This window comes from Oncorhynchus clarkii, chromosome 4 (genome assembly GCF_045791955.1).
Source record: "Oncorhynchus clarkii lewisi isolate Uvic-CL-2024 chromosome 4, UVic_Ocla_1.0, whole genome shotgun sequence".
NCBI classification, from domain to species: Eukaryota; Metazoa; Chordata; class Actinopteri; order Salmoniformes; family Salmonidae; genus Oncorhynchus; species Oncorhynchus clarkii.
This window is the reverse complement of record NC_092150.1, coordinates 18,470,302-18,484,269: the sequence shown is the minus strand read 5'-3', so window position 1 is coordinate 18,484,269 and position 13,968 is coordinate 18,470,302. Positions and strand designations below refer to the sequence as shown.

The 13,968-nt window shown below is 43.4% G+C and overlaps 1 protein-coding gene across 1 annotated transcript in view; it reads left to right on the top strand.

Annotated features, from left to right (window-relative positions):
* Positions 1-13,968, top strand: part of LOC139406534 (RNA polymerase II elongation factor ELL-like) — a 38,935-nt gene that overhangs the window by 18,592 nt on the left and 6,375 nt on the right. Inside the window, exons 3-6 of the mRNA XM_071149217.1 lie at positions 2,851-2,972; positions 3,962-4,125; positions 5,276-5,526; positions 11,250-11,374. Of these exons, the coding sequence (XP_071005318.1) occupies positions 2,851-2,972; positions 3,962-4,125; positions 5,276-5,526; positions 11,250-11,374 (662 nt within the window). The remainder of the gene's footprint in view (positions 1-2,850; positions 2,973-3,961; positions 4,126-5,275; positions 5,527-11,249; positions 11,375-13,968) is intronic.

Below are 13,968 nucleotides of genomic sequence, written 5' to 3'. Positions count from 1 at the left end.
TGGAAATAGCTGTTAAAATCCATTTGCTTTTCAGATGGAAGAGGGGGTAGGGTGGGTGACCGTGTCTGTCTGATGGAGAGGGTGCGCTGGAGTGTGCTGTTCATTCAGCTTTTTGTTGAGGATGGACTACCCCTCTCCATGCTCCCTGTTTCTCATTTGAGTGCAGGTTTTGGTAATAAAATGCATCCTTTTGGCTTGGCATTTCCTCTGAGAGAAGGCAGCTTCCGACCTGTCTGGTTGTAGTGTGGGTTTGAGGCTCGCTGGTTTTCATGTTGATAAAGTATTTTTGAGAGGGTAGTAATTCACCACCTGACTGTAACGTCTATGTGAAGTTCCAGTGTCCATAGATAACTGCCAGAAGGCTCAACTAGTAGCCCATTGCTGCAGCATTACTGTTGGTTGGTTGGCCCCGGCCTGCCTGCAGTGGGTTCAGGGCATCTGTTGCGCGGAGCCTCAATCAGCCCACATTCACAGCTGGGGCCCGACTCTGTAATCCTGTACTGTGTCAGACTGACTCACCCCTCCTTTGCCTTCCAGTGAGTCCCACTGCCTCTTAATCATCGCAGGTTATACATATACACTCACTACCCTTGTAAATTGTGTGTGTGTGTGTGTGTGTGTGAGATTGACATAGTCTTACTGATGAGAGGGATGTCTGGTGTGCACATCTGCAGTCACCTCAGTTATCAGGAAGTGGTGAATTGATGATATTCAGCAGAATGTTTGAATGAGGAAGCATGATCAAGAAGTGGTGAATCGATCATATTCAGCGGAATGTTTGAATGAGGAAGCATGATCAGGAGGTGGTGAATTGATCATATTCAGTGGAACGTTTGAACGAGGAAGCATGATCAGGAGGTGGTGAATTGATCATATTCAGTGGAACGTTTCAATGAGGAAGCATGATCAGGAACTGGTGAATCGATCATATTCAGCTGAACGTTTGAAGGAGGAAGCATGATCATTGTCCTGTTTGTTTTCTTCTTGCGAAGTAAGATTATTGCAATATCCAGGCTACCTCAATTGGACATTACAATAATGTGTCTAATCCCTTTCAGAGTTTCTTATAAACACACAAAGCAATGGGTTGATAACTCCACACTGTGAAAGGCTAGATCTCTTCATGTGGAGCATAAAAGGCAGGTTTGTACTGGAGCTGAGGCTGAGCGTCTCACATAACCGAGAGCCCAGTGTTTATTTATAGTTGGCCACCTGCAGGCTCCACACGTGTTAGGACCTTGGGTAAACCGAGTTGGGCTCCTAGCGAGAGAGGGAGAGAGACCGAGATAGCGGTCTTTGAGTATATCAGCCCCAGTGTGTTAGAGGAGCAGTGGGTCACAGCTCTCCAACACTGCAGGAAGCCAACAGACCAAGCCAGGGGTCATCCTGCTCAGCAAGCCTGCCAGAACTCCCAACAACACCACCCTCTCCCCTGCCATGCCTCGCTCTACCCCAGCCAACACTCTGTTCTTCTCTCAAGCCTGGAGCTCCACTCCTGTTAGACAAGTCAGACTTGCTCACATAGCCAACTACCCTCTACCCCAGCAGACGTAGGTTTAAAAAACTAAAATCCTCATGGGAGTCCAGGCCCAAATTCTAGAATTTGTTTTCCATTGTAGGAGAGAGAGGCATATGGCTTTAAAATCGGTCTTAATTTCTCCAAACTCTCACTACCAGTTTAACCTACTCACTGTTGTTTGAAGAAGATTACAGGGTGTTTCACTGAAAACGGAACTCTGACAGCTCAACCATCACCTGTCTATAGTGATACTGGAATCGGGATCCGTTTTACAAGAAAACCCAACATCTGCATCACATGGGTCTCTTAAAAGCAGCCCAGTGTTTGGCTAATTATTTGATGTGTGGGCCAGCTACGAACCCTGTGATTAAGAGGCCTCCGCGCTGGGCAGTAGTCTAGGTGGTAATTTCACTCATTCCCAAGTTTGCCTAGAAGCTACACCTGTAACATGGGAGTAGTAGAGCAATTATGGCTAAGCAGGCTTGACTACTTCAGAAATACCTATGTGTAACGATTTACTGCTTGTTACATTTACTTACATTACCAGTTAAACAAGCAGAATGTCACAGATCAGTGGGGACTTGTAGACTAGCCTAGCTCAGCTATGCATTCCCATCTTTTAGCCTCAAGCCTCACCCTGTTACTCATCATCCTCCCACATCGCCACCATGCAAGCCTGATAGACACCTACCTATACTGTACATTTGTTTTTACAGTACACATACAGGTAACTGCCAAAATAAAGGAAACACTTGAGTATTTGAGGGATACTGAGTATATTGAAAGCAGGCGCTTCCACACAGATGTGGTTCCTGAGTTAATTAACATCCCATCATGCTTCATGTATAAAAATTCTCAGTTGCCCATTATTTGGGCTACCATGGCTAAAAGAAGAGATCTCTGTGTCTTTGAAAGAGGGCTCTCAAAGGGTGTGTGTGTGTGTCGGCCATCAGATCTCAACCCAATTGAACAATTCTGGTGCGGTGCCAGAAACAGCGTTTTCCACCATAAACAAAACACCAAATGATGGTATTTATTGTGGCAGAATGGTGTTGCATCCTTCCAAAATAGTTCCAAACACTTGTAGAATCTATCCCAAGGAGCATTTAAGCTGTTCGGGATTTCGGTGGCCCAAACTCCCTACTGACACAGTTGGGTTGAGTGAGACGTTCAGCAAACAAGACTTAGATTTGTTCTCTAAATCTGTGACATCAGCTGCTGGATGTATTGGATGGAACAGATTATGGATGACCTTTCCTATATTGTTAATTTAAATGCACTCTCGTGAAGAATTCCGGCCGTTGATTTATAATTTTCTCCTCCGTCCACAGAAAATTTCAATACCACGGTCGGAAAATCCAAATGAGCTGCGGACGTTTACTTTCTACTTGTCCAATGTTGGTAGAGACAACCCACAGGGAAGTTTCGACTGCATTCAGCAGTACATCACCAGGTGAGTGAGCACAGAGGCACTGGCCTCATCCTCTTTGACATATGAGACATTCATCACTCATATACATGCATAATAAGCATTGATGCATGCAAACACAGTTTATTTCAAATGAATTCTGTTTTGGAATGAAGCTACCATGACTCCACTCTATCAGTAGGTTTGAAAAAATATATTTGGACAGGCTAAATTGAGTGACTGTTTGTTTGCATACGGAGGAGTTTGTTAACATGGTCAAGAGATGAACTGGATTAGGAGAGTTCTGATAAATGTTTGGAGGAGAACTTCCTGATCACAGGCTTTGGTGCAGAGTGAGTGCCATCTGCTCTCATGTGTGCTTTCTGTCCTATTTGCCTCCCAGTCTGATCAAAGACAAATGTTGAGCAAATTAATTGAATTGGGCCAGATGTCTGCGTATTGAGGTGGAAGGAGAGGAACTGAATCCTGGCTCTGACTGTCTAGTTTTTTAACACCCATGTCCTCAACTATTTCTAATGAGAGACTGGGTCGGCTGGAGTTCACACATCGACCTGGATCCTCATGAGCCTCTAATTCCGCTATAAACCCGGGGCAGAGCCACTGAGGGCTGCCAATTCCGTTATATCCCCTGCCAAACCGTCATCAACGTGAGGAGGAATCAAAGGCAGGGAAAACCAGGAAAGAATAGGATTTGATGCAACATTGGTTTGATAATGTGGGAATCCACAGTTGAATAGACAATCAAATGATGGTGCACTCAAGGCAGTGGTATGTCATGAATATTAGCACAGCAAGGTGCGTTGGGCAGCATAAAGAAAGACTAAATTGTTACATAAAAAAAATAAAAAATTGTTGCAATAAAAGCACTGATTTAGTTTCTGTTACATGTTCCTCAAACTGTAAGCTAATGCCATTTGGTTTTTGTAGGGAAGCTAAGAGAATCTCCCCAAGCGTGGGAGTGAATTGACCTCTAGGTCTTTGTTTCTGTGTAACCCTCTCCTCTGTTGTCCCAGTGAAGGGAGCATTCAGCTGGACTGCCTGGGTGGGATCCAGGACAAGATCACTGTGTGTGCCACAGACGACTCCTATCAGAAGGCCAGGCAAAGCATGGCTCAGGCAGAGGAGGAGACCCGCAGCAGGGGTGCGATCGTCATCAAGCCTGGGGGGAGATACGTGGGTAAGGCCCTTCGACATTACGCTTTACACTCAGCTGTGGTAAGGCCCTCAGTCAAACAGAACACAGGCTACTAATTTAAAAGGCCTGTAGCCCTGTCTAGGATGTATGTATACTGTATGCATACTGTATTAGAAAGAGGTTTTACATTCCTGTTTTTGTTTTGTGACACTTTCCCTCATGTCGGTTCAAATCCAGGGTGAATGCTGATGGTGAGCCGTCTCATATTAGGGCGTGTTTGGGTCCCGCGACAGTGAGCCAGAGCAGTGGCAGGCTCATCAGCTAGGCTATAATTCAATATGGTGTTATTTCCGCATCAGTCAAGCAGCTCTTCGTCCTCCTAGTGATGCCCTGTCCAGTGGCAGTTTTAGCCTCCTATCCTAGCTGCCTCCAGTCTAGAGATTGTATTTCCACACTGAAAACACACGTGCACACACAGAGACATGCATGGCTGCTTCAAGTGAACATCAGACTGTGGGCTTTTTACTAGTCTCAGGAGAGCTGCATACTGAAACTGTTTCTGCTGCACTTCAGTAAAGACCATAGTAGTCTGAACAGAAACGAAGTAGAAGTGTACCTAGAACCGAAACACCATAATCTCTGTTATGCATTTTTTTTTAAGCTTCTAGAATACGCTGTAATTGACTTGTTGGAGAGGAAGTCAGAAACGGTGTGGTTTAATTTATTTTGAGTCCCAAGCTGTGCCTTAGAGTGTGACTATCTCCATATGACCTTAATTCTGGTGAAAATGGCTGAGCTCACAGCGTAGGGATAATTGCATGCTCATGGATCCCTGTTTGGGGCCCAATGGGCTGGCCGGATGGTTAGGTGCTCAGAGCTTCACACAGTTACGTCTCTGACTCAAACGAACCAACTAACTGCCCAGTCACCACAAACACCATCACAGGTTCACAGATGTCTGATTCATGTGGCTGTTTTGCCAGGAAGCAGCTTGTTCAACTGATTGTACTGTGGTAACTTTCTAGACAACGTAGGTTCTATCATAAAGTTCACCCTAATAGGAGTGTTTTCTTTTCTCTGTTGAAGAGAACTTCAGATAACCCTAGAACTTCTCATAACAAACCCAACCTCTCATGGTTATATGTTACAAAGGCTCAACCTTTCTTACACACAACAATGTTGCTTTTCTCAGGTAAGAAGGTGCAGATCCGGAAACCAGCGCCTGGCCTGTCTGACATCGCTCCGTCACGGCGGACGTCGCGGCCTGTCATAATCTCCAGCAGCACGGGGAAGAAGAGCACGGCGCAGCAGAGGCCCCTGAGGGAGCGCCTCACCCACCTGCTGGCCCTCAAGCCCTATAGGAAGCCGGAGCTCATCCTGCGCCTGCAGAAGGACGGCCTCTTGCCCTTCGACAAAGACTCTCTTGACAGCCTCCTGCAACAGGTTAGTCAAGTCAGTCAGACTCATAGGCAGGGGCTTTCTAGACATTTTTTTAATGGGGGGGACCAAAAACCAGTCATGGGTTCTTGGGGTATCACAAATAGCTTTGAAAATTGATGCATTGTGTTAATTTGTATCTGCCCTAATTTATTAAAATAAATTCATTTTGAAAATTAACATAGGGAAAATATTCAAGTTAGTTCAGTGGTTTCTTCCCCTCTCCAAGAAATGTTGTGAAAGCTGCATTTCTATACAGTTTTACAGCTAGTCACCGCAATTGAAACAATAAAAAATGGGCTTAGGTTTGCTAAAAATCTGATTGATGGGCCTGAAGAAATGTAACCATTCAAATTCATAGATAGCGCTATGGATGCAAGGAATTACCTTTCATGAAATCAAAATGATAGTTTTAACCGTGTTTTGAGGCTATACAGTGTTTTTGCATTTACATTGTTTATAAACATTGTCGTAAAATAATCGTATATTTTGGGTTCTGATGGGATACGACAGTTGAACTAAGCTCATATTCATCAAGAATCAAGCGGTGTATCTGTAATTTATTTATACTTTAAAAGAAAATGGATGTAGCAACTAGGGATTTCAGCTTTAAAATGTGATTTCGAGAACAGCAAAAATTATTCCAGACATTATCAACTTGGCTGCTGTAGCTTCATTCAACTCAGTCGATAAGGGATGCATAACATTTTAGGACAGACGCATGCCACACAGCAATTAGGTGCTTCACACTAGCTGAGCGCTGGGATTAAAAACAATTGTTTAGTTTCCTGTCAAGTCAAACAGCAGTTAGCTATCCATCTTCAACCTCGCACTATAAAGTTTTCAGTCAATGCAGCTGCACTCTCCATGGTCCTAAAGCCAGCCAGACAATCCAACAGCCTTCGCACCTGCTCCAAGGCATCCGCATGTTCCTAAACAATGTTCCTGCGTGCAGAGCCCTCCATTCTGCCGCACAGAAGAAATTCCAGCCCGAGCAGAGAAGCATGAGATTGAACTTCACTTGTCCCTGTTAACGTAGTAAAACGATGATATTGCGATCTCTGGAGTAACATATCATACATAGTGTTCTACCCAAATATCATCCAACCTTAATGCAAAACTAACAATGCAGGAGATTTTGCAGAGTGTGTCGGAGTTGGATTCTATTGCATTGACAGGCACAAGCGGTCAGGAATAGATGCACTTGTTTTGAGATTAAAACTAAGGCTCCATGTAGCCATATGTTCGTATTTTTTGCTAGTTGATGAGTTATTATTCCAGTTATAGCTCATTTCTGGTCACAATGGTGGTTGCTTCCTACAAGATCACAAAACGTGTACATTCCTAGACTTCTTTGAAAAGCGAGTCAAGAGCTTTTTTATGTCTTATTAAAGGGGTATTGTTGTATTTCTAGACAGGCTTGAATAAACTAAGTAGCCAATACGCAGAGTAGCGTACATTTGTCATATACTCTATAGTGATGATGGTATGTGATTAATGCATTTTATTTGATTGTGGTTTCTTGCATCAAACACAATACAACATTTTCAGTCACCACCTTGTCTGAAGGACAAGTGGATAGACAGGTTCATGTCAAACCCTGCATGTTTTTTCAAAAGTCTCATTGAATGTAGGCCTTCATTGAACACTACACATTGGCTGATAATGTAGGCTGAAGGATAGAACAGCAACTTCCATGTTAAAATGTTGTGGGATGGATTTTCTGCATTGTTTTTTATGGTAGGCCACTCTGGTAGGCCTACATTATCAAAGACACAGTCGTCTACTTGGCCACTGTTAAAATTAGGGCTGACCCGGTTTGGTCGATAGGCTGTTGGTCGACCGAGATTTCTTTAGTCGAGCAAGTTGCAAAAAAAATGGTGATCATTGTGTACAAGAGACCTGTCTGATTGGCACCTGTCTGAGTGGACTGATCCATTGTGGAGGCTGTGGGGATGGCACAGTCCATCACTCTAAGACATGCTACTGAAATAGTAAACTCAGCTAAAAATAAACGTCCTCTCACTGTCACCTGCTATTTGTATGAACATAACAAGATTCAACAACTGAGACATAAACTGACAAAGTCCACAGACGTGACTAACAAATGGAATAATGTGTCCGTGAACAAAGGGGGGGGGTCAAAATTAAAAGTATCGGTCAGTATCTGGTGTGGCCACCAGCTGCATTAAGTACTGCAGTGCATCTCCTCCTCATGGACTGCACCAGATTTGCCAGTTCTTGCTATGAGATGTTACCCCACTCTTCCACCAAGGCACCTGCAAGTTCCTGGACATTTCTGGGGGGAATGGCCCTAGACCTCACCCTCCGAACCAGCAGGTCCCAGATGTGCTCAATGGGATTGAGATCTGGGCTCTTCTCTGGCCATGGCAGAACACTGACATTCCTGTCTTGCAGGAAATCACGCACAGAACGAGCAGTATGGCTGGTGGCATTGTCATGCTGGAGGGTCATGTCAGGATGAGCCTGCAGGAGGGTACGACATGAAGGAGGAGGATGTCTTAAACGGCAATCCGACCATCACCCCTGGTGAGACAAAACCGTGACTCGTCAGTGAAGAGCACTTTATGCCAGTCCTGTCTGGTCCAGCGACGGTGGGTTAGGCAACGTTGTTGCCGATGATGTCTGGTGAGGACCTACCTTACAACAGGCCTACAAGCCCTCAGTCTAGCCTCTCTCAGCCTATTGCGGACAGTCTGAGCACTGATGGAGGGATTGTGCGTTCCTGGTGTAACTCGGGCAGTTGTTGCCATCCTGTACCTGTCCCACAGGTTTGATGTTCAGATGTACCGATCCTGTGCAGGTGTTGTTACACGTGGTCTGCCACTGTGAGGACGATCAGCTGTCCGTCCTGTCTCCCTGTAGTGCTGTCTTAGGCGTCTCGCAATTTATTGCCCTGGCCACATCTGCAGTCCTCATGCCTCCTTGCAGCATGCCTAAGGCACATTCACACAGATGAGCAGGGACTCTGGGCATCTTTTGTTTTGTGTTCTTCAGTGTCAGTAGAAAGGCCTCTTAAGTGTCCTAAGTTTTCATAACTGTGACCTTAATTGCCTACTGTCTGTCTGTAAGCTGTTAGTGTCTTAACGACCGTTCCACAGGTGCATGTTAATTGTTTATGGGTCATTGAACAAGCATGGGAAACGGTGTTTAAACCCTTTACAATGAAGATCTGTGAAGTTATTTGGATTTGTACTAATTCTTTGATAGACAGGGTCCTGAAAAAGGGACGTTTCTATTTTACTGAGTTTTATATGGTTATATGTAAGAACAATGGTGCAACAAATAACATGTTTTCTCCCGCGTTGGATAGCGATTCTGAAACACGTCGGTGCGCTGTTGAATTGGCGCCTTTTCCTAGACCATGTTGCTATGTGCATAATAGCAAAGGTATCCAGCATATTTTATATTGAGAACAATGCACCGGAGGAGGCAGCGGAGTTATTGAGATGAGACAACAGCCCTTGCCTTAATTGTCTAAGAAAAGTGAGGAGAGAGGAAACCCCAACTTAATTAGCTCTTTAATCAATAGCCTAACTGTTAAATGTGCCTGGCTTTATAAATCATCCTTATCTACTAAAATAAGACAGATCCTGCTTCTGTTGCTTGTTTGTGTGTTTAATAGCCTACTGGCTCTGTGAGCACCAAGCCTCAGGCAACCACAAATGAGTCTGTTTTTAATCTTTGCTATGCTGTAATAAAGGCTTCACACTTTTTTTCCGTTAGACCAGCCTCTCTGGTAATATTTATAATTAAATTTGTGTTTACACTGTTCATAATAATTATAACCTTGATCTCCTTATTGTTATTGCTAATGATAATTAATTTCATGATCATTAATAGGCTTAGCATAGCAGCCTTAAATATATATATATTTTTAAACTAGGCAAGTCGGTTTAGAACAAATTCTTATTTACAATGACTGCCTACCTCAGCCAAACCCGGACGGCGCTTGGCCAATTGTGCGCCACCCTATGGGACTCCCAATCACGGCCGGCTGTGATGCAGCCTGGATTCGAACCAGGTATTGCACTGAGATGCAGTGCCTTAGACCACTGCGCCGCTTGGGAGCCCCCAGCCTTGTATAACCACCATCAAGCTGTAGGCCTAAGAGCGCATCCTGTTAATTCTTAATACCGTAACTTAGTTAGGTCTATATTTCAATACTTTTATAGGCTACTGTATCAATCATTCATTTTTAGTTCGTCATAACACCGCATAACAACACAGTCATTCATGATATGAAATGCAATCAAAGCATTTGTTCTTTTTAATTAAAAAAGCAAAGTGACCATTGAATATTAAATAGGCCTAAACTGTTCCATTTCAGAAATTACATTCACAAATGAATGACTGTTTTTAGTATTTGCTGTAATTAACAGCCTCTCTGGTACGCTTTATTTTTATTTATTTTTTTACATTGTTCCAATCGCTCAAAAGTTGTATTGTAATCTAACAGCACCTGTTTGACACACCTAATATGGATGCAGCACTTGCTCCTTTTTCTTGATCAGTATTTTCCACAAGTCAATTGTTTTCCACACATCTGACTTCCCCTTTACCTCCTGAGCAACCAGTAAACATTCCTCCGTTTCAGGTTTATTTGTCAAGTCCTATGCATTAATTTTGCTGTTATGTGTTCAGAGTTTGTTATAATCGATTTATTTATGTGATTATGATATGCTATAGGTCAGGCCCTATTGGTCATCTGCATACATCACGTAAAGAGAGCATTGTTTTTCCTAAACAAATTAGGGATTTCTGTAACAACTTCTCAGTCAGAAATGGCTGTAATTATGATGCAGCTTCAGCAGCACGATACACACTGTTGATGTTCTGTGGTGGTCGCTGCAGCAGGGAAGAGATACAACGGTTGCTCGTCAGTGCGGTCAGACTAAATCTAGTCATTTTTGTGTCTTAATTATTTAATTGAACAGTTCGCTTAAAACATCATACAAGCTCAGTGCATATAGTTAATTTGAATAAAACACATACGATGTCTATATATGGAAAAATACACGTTTGAACATTTCAACCAATTGATTGGTCGAAAGAACAGACAACTCTTGGTTGACCAAGATTAATTTTAGTTGGGACAACCCTAGTTAGTTTTAATTTAAAGCAGGTACAGCCTCTGTGCTCACAACGAACCCACACTGGAAGTTGCACTGACTTTTCAAAACATCCAAGTTTGTGCTCAGCAGACCTGAAATTTGCTTGGTGCTGGAAATAGAGGGAACATTGGTCCCAAAGCCAGCCCACTAAACTGCCAGAACAAACGCACTGTATTTTCTCTCTAATCTGAGCCAGATTGACAGCGCTCTGGCCACCCTTAGTGCCCCCTCTCCCCAATTCACATGGGGTCAATCATATTTCAGGCCGGTGCCACCCATCTTATAACACCCATGCTCATAAGGTTGGGTATGCTGGACCTTGGCAAACCGAGGGCCCTTCTGAGCTCTGTCCCACAACTGATAAATTAGTCACATGACCCAAGCCTTCAAGACACTTAGAGCCAGGGCTTAGCCTGTAGTTACAGGTAAGTCCTAGCTGGCCCTGAAGCCCACTGAAAACAAGTCAGTCACTGTCAGTGGTGCAGGGTATTTAATAATGGTATATTTCTTGAACAGGCTTAGGAAATACATTCTTCCAGAAATACTGCATCATGGCATTATTGTAATACACTGATTGCTGTCGCTTGTCTCTAGGTGGCTAACCTAAATGGGAGAGACAACACCTTCACATTGAAGGACTCTTTGTTTAAGGACATTCAGAAGGACTGGCCAGGCTACACTGAGGGAGACCAGCAACTTCTGAAGCGGATCCTTGTTCGGTATGTGCTAGTTGGGGCTATATTACTATACCGCATGCCATATTAAACCAATGCTTTTGTGTGTAGCTCCACATGTCAATAACTGCCAGCAGCATAAACCAGCAATAATGGGATCATCCCCACATTGGTTTCTGGAGTTTATCACCTCTGCTTTGTGTGTTGGTTTAAACAAACTTCCATAGAATCCCAGGAGTTCCAGGTATGCTCAGGGAATAGTAGATTCTAGTCTGAAACCAGGCACTGCTCTCTCTGTGTGGATCCCTGTTCTGAGTAATCCCTCTGCCCTGTTTTGTTGACAGAACTAGCTGGCTTTTTTTCTTGGTGGGACCCAGTGGAAAAATCTGTTTTTTAAGATCTGGGGCAGTAAGGAAATGTACATCCCAGCTAAATTTAGAGCAGGCATTGCAGAGGTCTTAGCTGGGTTTACGGAGTTGACCCAAAGTTTGTTGGACTCAATATAGCAGGGAATATTTCACATACTCAATTATTCAATGTTTCTGTGGAAGTCATCCCAAAGCAATATATTTCAACCATATGTATTTTTGGACTGGACTTTAAGCTTGGCTAGCTTATGAGCTGACCACCCTCCCTCCCCTAAAGTTTGAACACCAGCTGTAGTCACGCAAGAGTAGTGAGCAAAATGATCGGAAGGCCTGTGATGCAACACTGTTCCAGCACATGCTGATCCATGTGTGAGGTGGCACTGGTCCAAGGTCCAGGCCTGGGCTTGCTCGTCTTCAGTTGGGACTTGACCAGAGCACAGCAGCTAGCCTTTCCCCTAGTCTGCTCTCCCCACCCCTCTAGCGCACTCTCGCTTTTTCTCTCCCTCTTTCTCCTCCCTACCACTCGCTCTCTGTCGGGGTGGGGTTTGGAGATTTCCCCAGTGTATCCCACTGCCCCCTACTGTCCACACTACCAACATACACAAATAACCTTCTGTTTATGTACACATTACACACCCTTTCTATTTTTTTATGCAACTGTAACTTAACATCTCACCCAAGGCTTTGTCAATGATCTGTTCACGATGTCTGACTTGTGTTAAACCAGGTCAGTTTTATTTGTATCTGTCTGAGACTGAATGGCATTGATTTGAGGAAAATAACAATGTAGAGCAAGGCCACCATAATGCTGTCATGTGCCAATATGTCACAGGTCCATTGGAACAGGGAATAGAGTTAACCTTGGAGTTGGTGCTATGAATTAACACAACCACCTAGTACTAGTTTCATTGCAGACTTGCCAACTCAATGGGGCTCTACTTGTGAACATGTTAGAGGAATTAAATTCCTATATGTTTAATACCCAATTAAATTAATACACTCAGCCCATTTCGAAGGATTTGTAAGAAACTTATTTGCATAAAATATGTGGAGACCAGTCTCAAAATCAAGCACTAGCGTTTATTCTCGAGAGTACTGAACATGATACAATTTACAACAGGTTATAAACTGAAAATGACATCATTTAGGTTTCGAACTGTCGCGTCTCTCCTCCACTCCGGTACAATGGCAGTTTAGTTCTCAAGTCTTCCTACATCGTTCCCTCCAATTTAGATCATTTATGACCGAGCCAAGTTCTTCCTGTGTAGATAAGCATAGTCACTTTAACTATACATTCATGTACATACTACCTCAATTGGGCCGACCAACCAGTGCTCCCGCACATTGGCTAACCGGGCTATCTGCATTGTGTCCCGCCACTCACCACCTGCCAACCCCTCTTTTACACTACTACTACTCTCTGTTCATCATATGTATAATCACTTTAACCATACCTTAATGTACATACTACCTCAATCAGCCTGACTAACCGGTGTCTGTATATAGCCTCGCTACTGTATAGTATTTTTACTGTTCTATTTCTTTACCTACTTATTGTTCACCCAATAAATGTTTTGCACTGTTGGTTAAAGCTTGTAAGTAAGCATTTCACTGTAAGGTCTACCTACACCTGTTGTATTCGGCGTACGTGACAAACTTTGATTTGATATCAGACCATATACCATGGGTATGACAAAAATATACTTTTTACTGTTCCAATTACATTGGCAACCAGTTTATAATAGCAATAAGGCACCCTGGGGATTTGTGGTAGATGGCCAATGTACCACGGATAACAACTGTATCCATGCACTCCGTGATGCGTCATGCTTAACAGCCCATAGCCGTGGTATATTGGCCATATTTTTATTTAACCTTTTATTTAACTAGGCAAGTCAGTTAAGAACAAATTCTTATTTACAATGACGGCCTACCGGGGAACAGTGCCTTGTTCGGGGGCAGAACGACAAATTTTTACTTCGTCAGCTCGGGGATTCGATCCAGCAACCTTTTGGTTACTGGCCCAACACTCTAACCACTTGTCCCATACCCACTTGTGTCTTACTGCTTAATCATAGCATTCAATCGAGTTAAATCGACATCCATTGATGGGAAATGATCTGGCGAGTTAAATAAGGGCAAATTATTCTCCTGCAACATATTCAAATTACTTCATGTCATAGCTCACAATGTGTTTTTTTCACAATATAATTATTACTGCATTTCTAACGCCGTTACAAGTTACTACGATATTCTTAATTGGCTTGATAA